Source organism: Falco peregrinus, chromosome Z (assembly GCF_023634155.1).
Source record: "Falco peregrinus isolate bFalPer1 chromosome Z, bFalPer1.pri, whole genome shotgun sequence".
Lineage (NCBI taxonomy): Eukaryota > Metazoa > Chordata > Aves > Falconiformes > Falconidae > Falco > Falco peregrinus.
The window spans coordinates 32,494,828-32,513,827 of NC_073739.1; the positions used below are offsets into that span (position 1 = coordinate 32,494,828).

The window sequence follows — 19,000 nt, forward strand, 5'->3', positions numbered from 1 at the left end:
TGAAGCTCTGCTTCCTGTGAAAGAGCTACACGACAGGGTGTTGGAAAAAGTTGGGAAGAAGTCCCAAGGCCGCTCAGAGATGCTCTAAATACTCCTCTAACATTGTCCCTCACATCCATGTCACAACTCTTCTTAATTCTGGCACTCCCCTGCCAAGGGTCTTAGTAGAGCCTTGCTACGTATTACACAGAGCAAACTGTTCTGGTGACAACAACTTTTGAGCTCAGCTGTGCTCACATGTGGATCAAAGTGGGTTTTTCATTGTTACCGTCTTCAGCAGTAGTGGTGGTAAAGGACTGGTGTTTGGTGTTTGCCTCCTGTACCCACAGGGTCATAACATCTTTATTTTTGGTAGTGTTCTGACATTTGACAAAAAAAGAGGAAATGAGCCTTGCAAAGTAAGGGCTGTTCTTAAAAGAGCATGAAACTAAAACCACAAACTGCAGGTGACCAGCTACTCAGCTACTTCTCTTGTGATAGGGATACTTGCTGACACAGTGATTCCTTTACATTTTGATAAGTGGATTTTGCATTTCCCAAAAGGAAATGGGAAGGAAAAAAAACCCCAAAATCACACATTGTTTAAAAAAAAAAATAAAATCAGAACTACCCCATCTTTTTACCCCAGACTCCAAGTAAATGGCTGTGGCCTTCACATAAAAGATATAGAGCAGATTGTTTCATCAAAAGTAAACTACTGACTTTGGCATCAGTTTGAGAATTTTATTAAAACCATAGGTTTCCATTCTGTACAAAACTGAGGAGCTTCTTTAAAAAAAGTATTAACCACATAGGAAATAATGCAGTGTAAGTGGTTTGTTGATAATAATCTCTCTGAAAGCTATATACAGGATTAATACCACACAACTGTACTAATGTGCTGACTGTCAGCAACTTTAGCAATATATACAAACTACCTTTACACACATAAATATCTTATTTACAGCTAATAAATAACATCCAAAGCCAAATCATGTGTCCTCATGTACAAGACCCTTCACTACTTTGTATCCACGTTCTGTATGTGTTTGTATTTGATCCTGTATTAAGAGCACATCTGTTCAGACACCTCATTTCCAAAAAAAAGTAACTCTTAAGAGAAAATTGCAACAAAATGTGAAGTCTATAGGGAATATATCATTGTATTTATTTTTAGAGGTCTCAAATGCAGTGGCTCAATACTCAACCCCACCCTCAGTGACTCATCACATCTCTGCTATAGTTTAAGGGTTAGGAAATCAAATGTGAGCAATTTCAGAGTTATTAATATCCCAACATATTGCACTGTTTCAGACTTTTATCCCCAAATACACTAGCAGCCATGGCTGGGAAAAAAAAACCAAACCGTGCATATAAATGCATACACGTTGGTTTTCCTTGCAAGATCGAATGACATTGGAGAAATCACCACCTCCACACTGTCTTGCACATGCAGGAAAAGACTACAAAAGCCAGCATCAATTGCTCACGCTGCAGTTCTCCAAGTGTCTACCTTGAAGACCTTCTGCCTCCCCAGTACTTTGTTTATCTTCTAGAAAGCTAAAAACAGGGCTACTGAACCTTTCAGAGCACTAGAAAAAATTACGTGTTACTTAAAGGGAATGCAGAATGCCTTCAAGATACCCATTTTTGGCAACTTGCAGGATGTCTAATTCAAGTGTTTTTCAAAGCATTCATTCTTGTGCATCACACAATCAGGCTCCTTTTAACTGTCACAGCTCCTGCTCCTTGCTGAATTCTACCTCATGTCAGAAAACTAAGCAGCTCCTAGGAACTAGCACTGTATCACAGTCAGGCACCAAACCAAGGTGGGTCACTGGCAGTCACAATTCCCGCATAAGGAAGCATGAGCATGCTTGTCACCTGTCAAGCAGTTTCACTTGCACTGAAGACTGCATACAGCAGCCACTCAGCTGCATGACTGACATTTGGTGTCAAAGAGCAGAGAAACTGTCACAGTTTTGGCACATGGGATGCAAGCAAGTAGTGGAGAAAATTTTTTTAAAAAAATAAAAATAAAAATCTGTTTCCTGCAGTTTCGGATAGCTCAATTTTCTTTGCAGCTCCTTATTCACAGTGTTAGAGGCTAGATATTTTCATTTTCAAGGAATGAAAGCACAGATGAAAAATTGAATGCCTGCCCAGGACACTGGTATTGCTGTCTTCTCCTACAACTGCTACGTATTCCAGACTCAGCTGCATAGAAGTATATAGCTTAACAGATCATACCTACTGCTAAGCGGCACTGGCATCTACCCCCAGTAAAACACATTCATAACCACAAACTAGAAAATTCATCCCCATATCAAGTCAGTGCAGTGCCTAACACCTTCTGGTAATACAAAGGTGGTTTTTGATGAGAAACCTACTCATTTGCCAAACACACAAGACAGTGAAGTCTAGCCACTGAACTGTCTGAAAATTCAGCTAGCCAAGCCAAAAAACAACTTGTCCCATTTCAGAAGACTTCTGAAAAGAAAGAAAAGCCAGGTTTGGTTTTGCTTCTTTGCAATAAATACTAGAAAATTGCTATAGAACATCTTATGTCAAGAAACCTTGTCACAAGGCACCATGATTAAGCAAAATTACTTATTCCTTTCCAGCACTCAAGCCTTTGGCAAGTTGTTTTGTGGGTTTCTTGTTAACTATGTAGATAATGTATCTTTATGGTTAGTAACTCTGTATGCTGAGGCTTCCTTGCAAGAAGTCTCTTAAGATAGCTAGGAATAGCAGGCAAAAAAAGCCAGCAGTGGATAAATATTTCTATATATTTGGTTCTGAACATCCAGTCCATGGGGACGAACAGACTCTCTTCCTCCCCATTGTGGAAAATCTTCATTCTTGTCACTTAAGCAGATTCATGAGCAGAATTTTCTTTAGAGGCTTTCTTGGCTCTGTGGGGAAAAGACAGATAAGTTGAGGAAGAAGATGTAAAATACTTATTCCTTCTTGTCTTATCTTTGAAACTTAGGATTAAAAAAATACTACTTAACAGGGAAACAAGTTTTGTGATTGGACTTCTCCTGGCTGCTGCTTGATTTTACATATCAGATACACACAGAGCTCTCAAGGCCTCCCCAGGTCATTGTCCTGGAGTGAAGGTCTACACACATGCCTTTTTATCCATAACTAGATCTCTGTTTAGAAGCGTCCCCATGAGACCTTTCACACACAGCAATTGCACTAAAATAAATATAAACACTTCCCCAGCTCAAACTTTAGTGGATAAAGTCCAAATAAAGCTGGCCCCACATTTTAAAGTTTACTCTGGGTCAGAAAAATCATTGATTAAAAAATTGAAGTACATCAAAGGCTTTTAAACAATCTCCAGTCCAAGTCAGAGATGCAAATCTCAGAAAGTCACTCGCCTGACAGCTGCCAGCAGAAAGCAGCGCGCACCAAGAGCACACCTGTGTATGCTTGCTCAGCTTCTGTACTGGCATCTGAATCTGCTGCTGGCCAGTGAGGGAGAGTGGGCTCTGGACTGACTCAGTATGGGTGTTCAAATGTTCCTCAATTAAGGGTAAATGTAGGGCTTCTTTAGACAGAGGCACACTTTCCTCTTTTTGTTAGTGCCTTGCCTGTAAACCCTCCAACGGTCATTTGTACTTGGCCACCATATGAATGTGAGAGGCAATGACTAGTACTTGCTTTTCAGACATGCTAACAACCACACAAGGAGATGGTTAGCAGATAACCAAAGTGGGGGGGGGGGGGGGGGGGGGAGGGGGAGGGGGGCGGTGATTTAAGCTGCCACAGCAGCCACAAGCAAACCTCAGGTTAGTCTGAGCTGTGATGTGATTCTTCTGAAGCCTTGAGAGGACTACTGCCCAAGTCAACTAAATCAGGAAGTTTTTCTAGATCCTCCTGCTACCACTCAAGTTTCCCCCAAACCCAAAAATAACAGTGATCACTCATACCCTTCTCTCTTCTTGTTGATGGGCTGCTCCAAGCATTTCACGAATATTGCTGCTTCTTCTCCCTTACTGAGATGTGAGGTTCCATCTCGAGAACAGAACACCACCCTGTGGAATAAATATTGCACAATCATATGGCTGAGCCAGATGTCTCTTTTTAACTGCAGGGACAGGACTGGTGCTTGGAAGCAGTCTTTATACTTTGCCATGTGGGGCACTACTACCTCACAAGCCTGTGAGAAAGTTATTTTTAAAAGAATTTTGTGACAAAAGAAACACTGAGCAAGAAAAACTGGTGAACGCATTATGCGTGGACCTCAAACTGCAGCCGTAACTTTTGCTGGTACTTTGCGTAAAATCTTCTTGTGGCTAAGGGAGCAGCAACTCCATCTCAAAGTCTCTGGATCTTTATTTACACAAGTCCTTGTGTGACTTTTGTCAGGTGAGTGATCTTGGAAGAAACCCTTACTCCCTCAAATGTTTGCAAACAAAACAGGTTGCCAATTCCAGCAAACCTGAGCAGTCACTTTTCTATTTATCAGTACTTTCCCCACCCCTATATTTGTTCAGCTCTGATAACTGTTCTTTGATCAAGTGACTGCCTTGTTTATTCAAGGGAGGAACATGTTATTCACAATACTGTACACAGGACATGCATACCCTGTTCCAGGTCCATTTTTCTAACAGATCTTACATCTAGTGCACATAAGTATTTAAAAAAATTTGGGTCAAAGCAGTTCTGTTCAGATTTTGCTCTTTTAACATTCATGCTTTAGCAATGTCCTGCAACAGTCATGTATTTCAGTTTTTACCCACCATTCAGGTATTCAAACCCCAAGAAAAATCCAGCTTAACAAAGCCATGATTTCTTGTGCAAATGCACTTTTGGAAGGCTTTCTAAAAATCTCCTTTTAAGCATACTCTTCACAAGAAAACCTATGTAAATGCTCAGCAAGAGAAAGGAAGAGAGTAACTGCAAAAACAATCAGAGATGCTGGTTCATGGAGATCCTCTCCTGCATATTGTAACTACCCTGAGGCATATGAAACAGTGGCATGCAAATTAGTTCTGTGGGAGTAAAACTACAGATTGCAGATCCCAGTGAAAGCAAGTAACTGAACCTGGCTGACATAAAAATGCTGGTTTGGTGCCACTGGAGCCCTTATTATCAGTGCTGCACCCATTTATAACTGCTTTCTGTGCTTTGTCCTGCCCTGCAAGCTACCAGGAATCAGGAAACACTGTCAATTATAACCAATACAGCTTATAACAATCAAAATTACTTTTTCTGAGTTTCTCCTGATTTCACTCTGACTCTCTGGATGTCAAATGTAAAAGGAGTCCACCAGTCTGACCAGCTGAAGAAAGTGTCTTTCTCCCACTGCAGTTTCAGCATAAGCAGGTCACCAATGTCCACCTCTGTGTAAATCAGGAAGGAGAAGGTCTTGTTTGAGGAGACTTCAGGCCTGCGGGGAGGGGAATAAGGAAAAAAAAACAACAAAAAAATGGAAACTGTTGGACAGAAAGAAAATTAAGGCAAAACAGAACCAAGACTTCATGCAGTTCAGAGAAGAAGGAAGCAACCTTCCACATAGTTCTGATGGATGGAATAAGGGGAAAAAAACCACCTTGAGCTTTTGTACAGGAACAAGGAAAGCTTTCCACAGAAAGGCTGGTAAAAATCCTGGGACAGACTGCCATGCAAGCGGTGTCTTTTCGAGCACTCATGGCTCTCAGAGAAGCCAGACAAGCACTAGCCAGAACAACTTAGGTTCCTCAGAGTAGAAGACAGACTTTGGTGCTTTCCAGCCCCATTCCCTGCCAGCCCATGTGCAGGGATGCAAGCAGAGTTCTACTTATTTGCAGAGCTGTGGAAGCAGATCTCACATCTCCCTTTGCTTCTGCACTTGATGCCTTCAGACCCAGACAACAACTACAGGTTACAGTCTGCTTTTCAGAAGCTTAACTCAGCCATGTTCAGCTGGAACATGGCTTAAAGACAGTGAAAAGCAAAAGAAACAAGAAATGTGCCACATCAGATAAAAATCCTATTAGGCTGAACCACATGTCAGAATTCACATTTCTATATTTCAGATCTCTGATCAAGAACAGCTCCTATAGAGCTTAGATCATTAGCTTTAGCAGTGGATACACTCCCTTGATCAAGGACAAGGGCACATTCTGGGACCCTGTAAGCTAGAGCAAGTTTTTCAGCTGGGGCTGTAAGAAATTTAGGCAGACTCAACAGTGCGTTGTAGTTGTTTCTGTAGCTACTCACAGTGTGAAAGCAATGTTCTCACTCTCATCTAGAGTGCCATAGAGAGAGATCAGGAATGGCTGGTTTGTCTTGGTCGTATTAGTCTTTCCAAAGAAATGGATCTTGACCTGGTAATGAAAGACTGGAAGAACACAAAAGAAGGCCATTAGGAAAAAAAATCAACCTCTGAAGAGACTGCTGGTGACAAAGCCACGTAAAAACCCCCGTGTAAACCTAGGCTAGACTATGCCAACATCACTAAACTGAGGAGTTTAGCTCCCTGCAGGTACCTAGGACATTATCTACGTGAAGAGGTAAAGATTAGGATGCAAGGCAATCACAGTTAAAAAACACCTTTGCAGTTCTTGCAACTGAAGTCTGCATTTAAGTGGACTGCCACTACTATAACCCCAGAGTCTGCAGTATCACCTTCAAACCTGTTATAAATGTGTAAGACTTGCTGTCCTTGACTTGAAACAAATGAGTTCTGTCCTCCTCATACAGGAGCCTTAGCGAAAAAAAAATTCAACCCACTGACACTTGCAGATTAAGCACCAAACGCCAACAAATCTCTAGACTTGCAGCTGTTCTAACACTGCAGGAATATGCCCTCTGATTCTGGTCTATGACACAACGCATGCAATGACCATACCATGTGGTACAGTTATTTTTTTCCTGCCTAGCTTTAAAAGTAGTAAAATCCAACTCAGAAGCTATTTCCCTAGCTCAAAGCCTTCCAGTTCTTTCAGGCAGCATCCTTCTCAGACCTACCACCGTGGCAACAGGAATCAAAAGTGCTGTGATATTTTAACATGGGCTGGTGCCCCCCTGGCAAGGGTACTACAAAAAGCTAAGTCTGATGGTTGCACATCTTTAAAGCTGTGGCTCATCAGGCTGAGCTCTGCTATTTCCCCAGCAGCAGGAAAATAAAAATCATTTGGTTGAAAAATACTGAAAAAAAATTTCAAGACTTAGTTGTTCAAGAAGCCAGGCTGCGGAGCAAATCTTAATTTTGCTACTTAGAAACTTGTTACAGACATCACCCTTTATTCTATCCTCTTACCTCTGTCTTACTGTGAGTAAGATGACGCTAGTTCTTCTGTGATGGCGCTTCACACCAAACTGCAGGCAAGCTTCACCCCTGCTCACCATAGGCACCAAAGCAGCAATATTGTCACCTGCAGCACACACCCATCCTGACACACAACTAAGCAAAAAAGTACCAGCCTTGCTCACCAGTAAGCAAGCAGGACCTACCTTTATAAGGCATCTGAGCACGGGTCTTCAAGTACATTTTGGTGTTTCTCTTTGTTCTCACTCTGTTGACCTTGTAACCCAAATTATTGCAGCGGTTCTTCCGACAGCTGAGGCAGAGACCCTTCTCAAAGGCCTCCTTTGTGTTGCAGCGGTAGGCCATGCTGGGCTTTTCTTCATAGAGGAGGGAGTCAATGAAAAGGTGGATGGATCGTTCATGGGAGCATTTTACCAGCTGGTCCACATCTTGAAAAAATGAAAATGTGTAATATTTATACACACATGCATATAATGATATAAATCCCTAAGCAGGCACAATCCACTATGCCAGAGCTGGACTTCATAGGATGACTTTAAAAACACTTAAAAGATCGAGTTCCTGTGCCTCTCAGAGATCATTGCTTGCAGGAAGCCTGCAGACTATTGAAGATCTCCCTTTGGATGTTACACTATTGCACAGCAGTCTCACCTGCAAAGCCTTTTTCAGCGATCAGACGGAGTGCTTCTCCTAAGTTGCAACCTGGCTGGAAACCTCCACCATTAGGATAAATATCAATGTGTCCAACAGGCTTCTGGATCCCAATGCTGCGGTCTGGAGAGCCTCGAGTGTAAGTGTGTAGAACATCTACAAAGTCAGCATCATCTGGTGAGAGGCGGATGAGGGCATCGGCATATTCAAAGGTAGGACCAGCTGGATCCAGCCCTTTATGGGGCAAACCACAAAGAAAAACTTAAGATTACTATCTGCCAAAGACACTGATCACAAATGCCAAACAGCTACCACATTGGGCTGCAGTATTGCAGATGGTGTTGGTGTCACTGCAGGCATTACAGTGGGATCATTTCTAGTAGCATTCATGTGTACAGGAGAATCAAATACACTACCTTGAAAAGCTGTCACGGTTTAAAAACTGAGGTGTATGTAAACATGTAAAGAAGCAGAGCTAGCTTCCTCACAGCTGTAACATTTACAGTGGAAAGAAGAAACAAGGTACTAAATATTTTCTAAGTGTCAAGAAGTCTCTCTTGTCAAGAATTGCAAAATTTCTATCTGAAGTGTGGAAAATGTCTTGCTGCTAACTCCCTGCTAGGGGAACAGGTGGGAAACAAACAAGAGCTTCACTGTCTACATGCCTAAGGGGGAGGGGATTATTATGGTGAACTGTCAAGCTGCAGCAACACTGACATCAAAAACAGCCAGAACTACTCTGCCAGTGATAGAGTACTCTCTCTTGGAGCCAGACAAGAGCTTGAGAGATGGCTGAGGGCAAAGCTGAAGGGACATGTCTTTTCTGCAGTCCTCAGCCAGGGTTAGGCACCTGGGCTGCCCACCCCTGGTTAGCCTCACCCAGTCTGAGCTGCCTCCCTCTTTACTGTGAGTACCTGACCACATGGTAAAGGTCCCACAGCAATGAGTTCTGCAAGTACTACAGCCACTGCAGGAGGATCTACCTCCTGTTCTTTTTGAAACAGCTCCCACCAGCTGCAAGGGATGACTGCCTGGGTTGAAGACAACCACCTGAAGTTCTCATGCTGCAAGAGATACTGTGTCCTTCCCCAAGCCATTCGGGGATTTGGAGATTTGGCCAGTCTCAGTTACATTTCCCCAGATAGTCACTTTTCACAGCCAATGAATCCCTGCCTACTCACTCATTCTTTGTGCAGAAGCAGATCAAGGCTTCTCACCCGTCACCTTTGCTGTTCTCTTCTGAACCTTTTCCAGTTCTACTACACAAATACCAGCCCTGCTGATTTAATAAAGCATGAACAGATAACCTAGGCACTGCTGAAAAGCCAAAGTTATTCCAGTGATTTTCCAGAGGAACATAGTATTTCAGCATGCAAGAGACAGAACTCTCCACTCTACAACCACAGGTGTTCTTACCAGTAATTCTGTTCACCTTCTTCTTGGTCAGGCTCCCAGCAATCCCAGCAGCATGTGCACCTAGACTGTACCCCAGCAAGTGGACATTGTTGAGAGGATAATTGAATTGCTCCTGCAGAAGAGAGCAATTTATTTAAAGTTTGAAGTCAAATAGGAAAACATTAGCAGACACAAAGGAAAATGTTTTGTAAACACTGGGATTTCTCTGAGCCACAAATAACAGAAGGAACACTAAATACAATTAACACAATTTTATGGCATACTAGGTCACTTGAGTTAGTTAAGAAAAAAAATCTAAGCAGAGAGGAATGCAGAATGAAGGACAGACCATAGGGCTGTGTATATTGAAGGTTTTCCACCACCCCCTCCTCACCAGTTTCAGTTCTAAGTATTTCCCAAAGGCAGGGCAGACTTTGTTTCTCAAGGGCTGGCTGCTGCATAATATATAGCAAGGGTCCTCACACTTTTTAACCAGGGGCCGGCGCGGATGCAGTGGCAGGCAGCCATCTGTGGCTGCTTGGTTTCCCCCCCCAACCCCCAGTGGGGGGGGCAGGGGGGTCTGTAAATACGGGGGGCCGGATTGAGGAGCCTGGGGGGCCGTATCCGGCCCGCAAGCCGTAGTTTGAGGACCCCTGATATATAGGGCTGTGTCTTTCATAGTTGCAGAACCTTCTGAAATACTGTGGACTCACAGGGCTCCACAGTCCACAAGATGAAGTTTCTGGAATGCACTGTAAGAGGCCTCCTTGCATTAAGAGAGAACTATTACAATAAAGCTGGGATTTTACTAGTCCAACAAAAGCACTGTCTGCAACAGCTTAATTCCATCTACCCAATAGGAGATGGTTAACACAGCTGCATCATTGCTGTTTTGTCTCCGACATCATTATGTAAAATGTGAGACATGTGACTACATGTCTTACCTCCATCCAGTCAATAAACATAGCAACATCCTTTCCCACCAGCTTAGTGTATGCAGCGGACACTGGGTAGTGCTGCTGAGCTCGAATTAGCCAGTCCACCACAATGACGTTTGAATCGGGTTCTCTCTTGTACAGAGCATCCACCAGCTTCGGGACCCAACTTTCATACATTCCTGTCACCTGTGGGGGTTTTTTTAATTAAAAAAAGATGTCTTAATATTATCCGTGGTGTGTAGACACCTTAGCTGATGTACCTAGCACAGCATAGTTTATCAGGAGTGTGGTTAAAGGGAGATTCCTCCCCTTTCTTCTTACCGTCCACCCATGGATCACCACAAAGGTTTTACTGGTATGGTTGAAGTTGCACTGTGCCAGGCTGTCCACCTGCCCAGGAACCAGGTAGCAGACATCCTCATCGGGCTCTGCAGGCATCCGTAAGGAGAACTTGCTCTCAATTCCCTCAAAACTGGTCTCGGCTTCTGCTATGAAAAAGCACAGGAAACGTGCATCAGTGTTTTAGGAATATTAGGACAAACAGTTCAGAAGCTACAATGTTGGAGAGGTATCAGGATTGGCCAAGAAATGGGGCATGTGTTTTTCATTTCATACAGCACTCCTTTTGTGACAAAACAGCCACCATGCAAAGGTGGAATCAAAGAGTGAAAATCGTTTGCCCTCCAAGATCCTGCTAAAGCAGTGAGAATCTGGCCAGCTGTCAGAGAGGTATGAATTCCTTTTAGGAGTCACTATTTTCCCCATTATGTTATTAACAGGAAACCAATATAAACAGGTATATTTATAGATATATAGATACAATTAAACAGGAAATTACCACAGTTCAGGACAGTCATAGACAGTATATGCAGGAAAGCAGCAAGTTCCTACCATACTATTACATATTTCTGTGGTGCATCTTCCACAACACCAATAATCACTGCCAAAGAAGGCTCTTTATAGTACACAGTAGTTGCAGTGGATTAAAAATAAGAGCTGCAAACTCACCACTGTTTTACAAAATGCTAGTTTTAACTTTTCACCAACAAACAGCAAGTGAGAACATCAGACACCCATTATGGAAACTGCACTAGCAAAGCACAAGCCTGTATTTTGAAGGCAGTATTTTTTCAGACCATCTGATAAGCAACACTGCAGAAAAAAAATCTTCCTCAGCCTGTTTTGAATCCAGGGGCTGGGGAAGATCATGTACTGGTGGTAATAAAGCATGTGATGGCCTGAAAAGATCACTTGGAGAACTCTCTCCATCTTCAAAACAAAAATTTTCCTTTTGTTCCTGCCAAGGCTTCATGCTTACCATTTCCTTTGTCTGGAAAGAAACTTAAATACCTCCTCTTTTTACATCTGATTCAACACTTAATTACCTCTATATCCAACAGACCCTGTAATTAACTGTGGACTTAAAACTTCAATGCTTTTTGAAAACCAAGCCTTACTTTGGCAACTTGCATTCAGCAAATATTGATTGCCTGTTTCCCAAGTGCAGCTGAAATCAGACCAACTCTGCCTTCTTCAGTGTTGTTTCCTGGCATCATGACTACCAAGCTTTCACAAACTCCTAAACGCACATTAATGAATGGCTCCAAGCCACTGTAGGGAATGCAAAGGGACACAGTGAGGAGGACCTGATGACATGCAAAAGAGATTTCCACTCCTTTTCTTTTGCCCGTTGCTGAACAAGTTTTCTATGATAACTGGTAGATTTGTATTTCTCCATAAAGTTGTGCTGCATCACCCAGAGGCAACAAATATAATGAACTTTTTTTTCCCCCCTAAAACTTATTTTTCCTGGTCTTCTTATTCAAGCTACCATACTCAGCAGGACACTGACTCAGGCTCAACCTCACTTTGCCCTCAGGTAGCTGTATAAAATCTGGGAGGTTCCTGCTGTGCCTGAGGGGCCACAGAAACCAGAGTCTAACCTCTTCCATGAGATGTGAAACAGGCTGGCAACAAAGGCTCACATGCAAGCCTCAGAGAGACTGCCGACATCCGAAATCAACAGCTTAACTTTGCCCAAGCTCATCAGGACTTCTCACCTGCTGAAAGCAAGGCACATGCAGGCAGGTAACAAGAACCGCTGGCTGAACAGAGGCAGTGCTCAGCTTTAGGTTTTGACCTTGACTGCACTAGGCTGGTTAGCTAGCTAAACCTGGATAACTACACTGACGGCCCCCTTCCCCCTAAAGAAGGGGATAAAGTTCATTCACATAATGGTGAATATAAGACTTTACCTACTGAAACCAAAATCTACCAAACTAACCAAATGCTGATCTTTCTCAGAAGCTGCCCCTTTCTTGTATTTTTACACTCAAAACATCATTTTCTCACAGAGACCACACAAAAACTCTTTCTGGAACAAATCTTTACTCTTTCACTGTTTACTTCTAAGCCAGAAAACATCCCAAAGGCCAACTGGTTAGGTACCAACTGTAACTTTTCACTCAGCAGTGAATTAGTAAAACCTTGACAGGACCAGGAACAACTTTCAGCGGCAAGGCATACAATGCAAGGACTTCCAATTATGATCATTCCCGCCCCGCACAGGAAGGCTAACAAGAATAGTCCACCTGCTCACAAGTTAATAGTGCTTCCTTTCATACTTGGATATCATTTCCTTTCTGAATTAAACCTATCTGATAATCAGCCAAAATCTGAATGGAACGGATACCCTGTCTTGCAGTGTGTTTTCAATTACAAACACATGCTAGAATTTGCATGTAAGTTCAGCCTGCATTGCTTTTGGAAATAAGCTTGCAATAAATTAAATTTATAATTTTAAGTGCACCGCACTTAAAGGTGCACTTAGAAAAGTTGCAATACAGTGGCACCTAACACTGAAGATGTGCACAGTGCTTCTCAAATATTTGTGCCTAAAAATTTTTGGGTGGGATTTGAAGACATCGGAGCCCTAAGATGCAGTCACCACCAGGAAACAAGCAGCTGCAGAGCAACAGCCCAGGAGTTTGAGAAATGGCAGGAGGCCACTCTGCTCATTTAGTTATGTTATACGAGAAAAAGTCAGAATAAATTATTATTAGCATATTTACAGTCACACAAAGTATTGCCTAGTCCAGTGTCCACGTATGCTCAATTTTCATCAGCAAGATACCCTCTGGATGAGGGAAGTGTGTGGGGTAGGATTTGTTACCTACTTATTAATGATACACTCATTCAGAAGCTATCCCCAAAATTTTCCAGTTTGGCTTCGCAGATTCTGTATGACTTAGAGCATAAGATAACTTGTCTACACCTCAGGTTGTGCTACACACAAGCTGCAGTGCCACATCATTTCCCACCTTCTGTAGATCACATTTTCCACACGTATGGACATCTGTATGTATCATGCTTTAAACTGCAGCAGAAACACTACAAAACATATCACTTCAGAAAACCAGCATTTCCCACTTCTACTCTTGTACCTCATGAAGTACCTTGGTCTATTTAAAAAAATTATTCAGAACCAGACCTTTGTCACAGACCTTTTCCTCATGAAGTGAGAGATCTCCTTGAATCATGTTCTAGCTGAGCTAGACACACCATTGGGTCTCATTCTCACAGCCTTACACAAAGTCAAAGAAATGCAGTCAATGTACAGATTCACCACTGGTTAGTTACAACATGTTTTAACCGAAATTAATTAAACCAGGGAGAACCCAGAAATGGGGAGTCTTCAGCATGCTTCTGAAAGGTGGATGGAAGTTTACCTGAATTTGCATCAGGTTTTACATAACGTAGATATAGAAATTAGATAAATCTATATGCATCATTACTGAGACACTGGAATAGTTTTTAGTGACAAGAATTAAAGTCTGAACACTAATGCATAGAATGCATTTCTAAACAAGGCCTTGAAGAGAAACAGACCTGGAGATAAAAATGCATAGACAAAAAAATCCATGCTTTTGCTAAAAACCACATTTTCCCAGGCTTAGTTCAGCAGATGTATAAAGGCACGTGTTCCATATTGCAGAAACTTTACCCATACAAGGACCTGCTACAAAAGTTTTCTGGCCACTGCCACGTGCTTGCAGTTAACAAGGTGACCAACAAAGGGATTATTCAGGGAACTGAAGAGCGAGTGGAATTAAGAATGAAACCACCAATTTCAGGTCAGAGTTGTCTTTTCTAAGAGCCTACAAACTCCCATCATTTGGTCACGCCTTGCAAAATTTCTGATCCTTTTCTTACACCTCCACTTCAATAATCTTAGCTTTCGTATTTTAAAGACTTTGTCCTGTATGTCAAGCAATACCAAGTATCTTAGAACTCCCAAGAAGCACAAGAAAAAAAGCTTAGAAACTGGGAAAAATTAGTAGTTTCATTTTCCTGTTCAAACCTTGTGACACTTTGGACTTACAATTTGTAGAACTCCATTCAGTTAGGGACTCCTATCGATTTTGCAAGCATCCCACTACCTTTAACCATTCTGACACAGTACAAATACAAGTTTACATACTAATTAAGAGAACTCAGCTTCAAGGCTGCTTCATGGAAGCTCAAGGCAACCTGGCAACTGATTTTGGTGAAGAAAACTGTTTATCACTGGTCAGCTGGGTGGAGAATGTGAGTATTGAGGAAGTAACAGCATCTGGAATATAAATCAAAAGTTAAACTGCCCACATCAGATACAGGATGCCAGTAATGGTAACAATGCGTTTGCCAGAATCAGTGCACCTGACTATGGTTTTGGAAAAGGTAATCTTTGATAAACAACAGTTTCCTAGCATTATGTACACAGAAATGGAGATACTGTTAGCTAAGTGCAAAGATCATTAGAAATTATACAGCTAGACCGTGTAAACTCAAGCCCACACTGAAATGCACACACACAAATATGCACTGGAGCCAGCATCTGCACGTAACATCAAACATTTAAATAACCAGCTGGAGTTAACGGGAGTAACTCTTCCCTCAGCTGATGACCAACATTAGGATCATCACTCATACTGAATTCCTAAACGAGTTCTGAAGCAAACTGGTGGTCAGATGAAATAAAGGGGTTGTATTATAGAAATTATTATCATTTCATTTGATCTACACTATAAGTTGAAAAACAGACAGTGTACTATGTGTTGCAAGCCCATGAAATCTACCCCACAAGTCAGGTTACTGTAAAGAAATTACAACTTCAAGTTTATTTATGTATTCCTTAATGGCAGAGCCCTGAGAGTACCTTCTCCTTTTCTTCCCAGGCAGAGTCAACAGAAAGAGCAACACTTCTGAAAAGCATCTGGGCCCAAGCTGAGATGCTGAGCAGCTTCTCCCAAGTCCTGCAGCTGGCAAAACAAGGGCAAACTGCTGTTCTTGCACTGTGCACACAAGTGCTCACCCCTCTCTAAGGCACTCCCTGTCAAATAAACCCTTACTCAGCTGCAGCTGGGAGGCTTGTAACTCAATCCAGCAGAGCTCTTGCCATCCATCAGTCCCTCTGGGATATCCGGAATTAGCCCAAGACAATAAAATGCAATCAGTCACCCTTTGCAGTAATATAGAGGAAAAGATGCCTGAGAAAGCTGTACCAAGCAAGTACTTCCTGCACAGGAGACATTCCAGCAAACTTTTAGGTGTGCTAGTGCTCATGTTATTCTCTAGCACAGTTTTGATACCTGACAGCCTCACCTCTAAGCCTTCTAAGAAATGCATTTTTTCTGGAAAGGCCATGCCACAGCTGCCCTGGTAGGTCTATCCCAAACACCACCATAGCAAAAGTCAGCAGCTAACATCACACAAGAGTTTAACTCTGCTGTAACTCCCAATTGTGGATTTACACTGGCAGAAATAGAGATCAGAATGTATTCCTAGTAATGTTTTTATCTTTTCCTGGAACACCAGTGCTCCCTCCACCTAGAATATCTCTGCCCATGTTGTTTGTTAAATACTCTGGATTCCTGGCAGACTGGATCATGAATTTTCCATGATTTCAAAACATCTTTTCACGGTGGTGTGCAAGACAGTGTGGGACTGAAGGCTTGGACAGCTTTAGGATGGTCGCACAACCTGTTTTCATATAACCTGTTCCTAGGGAGAAATAATGGAATCATTAGTAAGTCTGTAGAAAATCACTTCCTACAGAGATGAAAGCTTCTTCTGGGAAGACAGTTATTTTACTGTATGAAACTTCAATACTTTGATGAAAACTGCTTTTGATTGCCATGATGGCATAAGATTGGATTCAAAGCAAGAATACATTCTTTGGCTGTGCCCTAGCACCCCATCCGCTTACTTTTGAATACTTCCCTTCAGCTTCCTTGTACACAAAGGAAGTAACAAAGGCATCTGCAGTGAAAAAACCAGCAGTTTCCACATTCCATTTTAGTACCACACAGTAGCTCTAAGAGCTACAGCCACATTTTCTTCTAAGGCTGTAGACTTTTAAGGACAATCGTGAGAGATTAGTGTAAGAAAGTAAGGCTGTGATAGGGCACTGCTAGCCTAAGTTTGAGGAGTAGTGGCTTCCTAGAACTACTGTCTTTGCTTATTAAAGCTCCAGTCATGTTGTGATGAACCAAGAGAGCATTAGTGAACATCTAGCAGTCAACATTCACACCTGGTCCACTTCTTCTACCCTGGAGGGTGGCTATGCACAAACACAGGTACAACATTCACACCTGGTCCACTTCTTCTAGCCTGGAGGGTGGCTATGCACAAACACAGGTACAACAGGTTATGTGCAAGTACAATCACATGTATATATACAGACACTGTGAGAGTACACCCCTCTGTCTACTTTCCCTTAGTGAATTCTTCTGCATTAAAGGCATTATCTACAGCCCAAACACATCATCATGACACTGACGAAACTCAGCCTTGCCTCTGACAATTCAGACCAAGGACCGTTGGAAGCTGGGATGCAGGACTCCCATGGGATGGGGCGGGTGCCATGCAGAACAGAGGGTCCTAGCCCTGCGGTAAGCCGAAGGACGCTACCGTGCTGCCACCGCCGTGCCAGTCCACCTGCGGCAAGGGACACTTGGAAGCCACCTTGCACCTGGGGAAGAAAACACATCCCAAAACTCCACAGCCTGTGCCATCAGCCCGGCAGCTTGTGCCTTCGATCCCGGTAGGGAATCGGCTCCAGCTCTGTCCTAACAGAATACAGGTCCCCCCAGCATCGCTCTCCCGCGCCTTCCGAGGACAGCTCACGCCACCCAGGTCCCGCGGCAGCCCTAGCACCCCGGGAGAGCCGTGCAAGTTGCAAACGCCCCCTTTCCCGCCACGCCGGCGACATTCCCCCTACACACACCCCCCACCAAACGCAACAGGCGTGCCCGGCAGCCCCGCCGCGCCGCGGGCCCTGCGCGGTCCGCGCTATGCTCCCCGCCGGGCCGCGAACTTACCGCCGGCGGCGGCCGCCGCACCCACAGCAGCCGCCCAACGCAGGCAGAGGCAGACGGCAGCCAGAAACGCCTTCCTCCCCATCGCGCCTTCCCTCGCCCTGCGCTCGGCCGCGGCGCAAAAGTAAAATAAAATTAAGGAAAAAAAAAAACGGGGGGGGGGCGTCAGAAAGAAAATACTGCTGCAGCGCAAAACAATAACGCGACGGCAATGAACCACTCTGGCAACAGCCCACGCTAGCACGACGACCCACCCACCCAATGCCACTGCCGCGCCCTCCACGGGCCCTTATGTCCCCGCCAATATGCAAATATGCAAATGAGCCCCCACACCTATTGGGCGCGCGCGGCGGGGCGGGGCTGGCCGGGGGGCCGCGCTGCTCCGCGGGGGCGCCGCGGTCCCGGTCAGCCCGCGTGCGGCGCGGCCCTCGGCAGGGCGTCACCCAGGGGTAACCACGGCCGGGCCCGGCTCGGGCGAGACCCAGGAGCTCGGGCAGCTGGCATCGGTGTCCATGGGCCCCTCGGCTCAGAGCCCTCGAGCCTGCCTCCCGCTGGCCACCCGCATCTCCCTCAGCTCTGCCCTCTCCCCCCGGCGCTGTGCCCGGCCAGCCGGGTTATGGCCCCGCCGCCCTCCCCCCTTGGTCCTCCGGGCTGCTGGTGACCTAGCTCCCCTGCACCCCAGATAACATCTTCCATCTTATCCATGCTTTTGCACCAGGAACCAACTGCTAACTGCATTTCCAGTTCGGTGCCTGCAAGGAGCCTTCTGCTGTTCCCTTGAAAAACCGTTGCCAAAGTCTTGTTTTGCCTGCACTCAAGGGGATACAAGTTTGGAGTGTAAATTCACTGGGGACTGCATCTGTACTCTGGAGAAATGCAAAGTTTGAGCTTTTCATCTCTTTCTGCCTTCCTCTCAACAGTATGGTTTGCAAACAGCTTTGCATCGGTGGCCACTGGGTAAAAGATCAGTTATGTAAGGACATGTAATAGAGAAATACTAAATTAATAACAAGACCAGATTCCATTTCAGTGTGCAGTGCTTCGTAAAGAGGCTTACGACAGTTACAGGGAATGAGGACTCACTGGGTTTTGCAACATGAAGGAAATGGGATTCACTTTGAGGGTAACTGATCCTCCTCTGACCAGGCACCTTTGGAGACTAAAATATATATGGTTCATATTAGCAAGGCTATTCAATAAGAGGTTGCTTGAGAGTAAGAGAACTGGGTCACCTTTGCAACGTTGGATTCCATTAAAAGACCAGAATATCTGTAAGTGAGAACATATCTCTCCCAGGACTCAACTTGAAGTTCCTCCACTGCCAGTCCCTATTTATATCCAAAAGGCATTGGAAGAATTTAATGAGAGTGCAAACTGATCATGCTGAGACTTTCTTCCCAACTGAGGCAACC

The 19,000-nt window shown here is 43.9% G+C and overlaps 1 protein-coding gene across 2 annotated transcripts; it reads right to left on the reverse strand.

The window, feature by feature from the left end:
* Positions 1 to 709: 709 nt before the first annotated feature.
* Positions 710 to 17,853, reverse strand: LPL (lipoprotein lipase). Of its 2 annotated transcripts, none has more exons than XM_055791077.1 (10): positions 17,592 to 17,853; positions 10,552 to 10,712; positions 10,237 to 10,416; positions 9,314 to 9,425; positions 7,898 to 8,131; positions 7,432 to 7,674; positions 6,196 to 6,316; positions 5,201 to 5,383; positions 3,921 to 4,025; positions 710 to 2,894 (listed from the first exon to the last, which is right to left on the reverse strand). In XM_055791077.1, exons 1-10 carry the CDS (start codon positions 17,671 to 17,673, stop codon positions 2,849 to 2,851), a joined length of 1,467 nt encoding a protein of 488 aa, XP_055647052.1. In that variant the 5' UTR covers positions 17,674 to 17,853; the 3' UTR covers positions 710 to 2,848. The 2 variants fall into 2 exon arrangements, with proteins under 2 accessions (XP_055647052.1, XP_055647051.1); XM_055791076.1 differs by having other exon boundaries at positions 10,552 to 10,715.
* Between the last annotated feature and the right edge of the window lie 1,147 nt (positions 17,854 to 19,000).

Excerpts from the sequence above, each read along its gene's own strand:
- LPL (XM_055791076.1), bottom strand. The coding sequence starts at position 17,673 with ATGGGGAGGAAGGCGTTTCTGGCTGCCGTCTGCCTCTGCCTGCGTTGG. Across the intron at positions 10,716-17,591 it reads TGCGGCGGCCGCCGCCGGCG|AAGCCGAGACCAGTTTTGAG; the intron begins GTAAGTTCGCGG and ends TTTTCATAGCAG. Across the intron at positions 8,132-9,313 it reads GAAGGTGAACAGAATTACTG|GGCTGGATCCAGCTGGTCCT; the intron begins GTAAGAACACCT and ends TGCCCCATAAAG.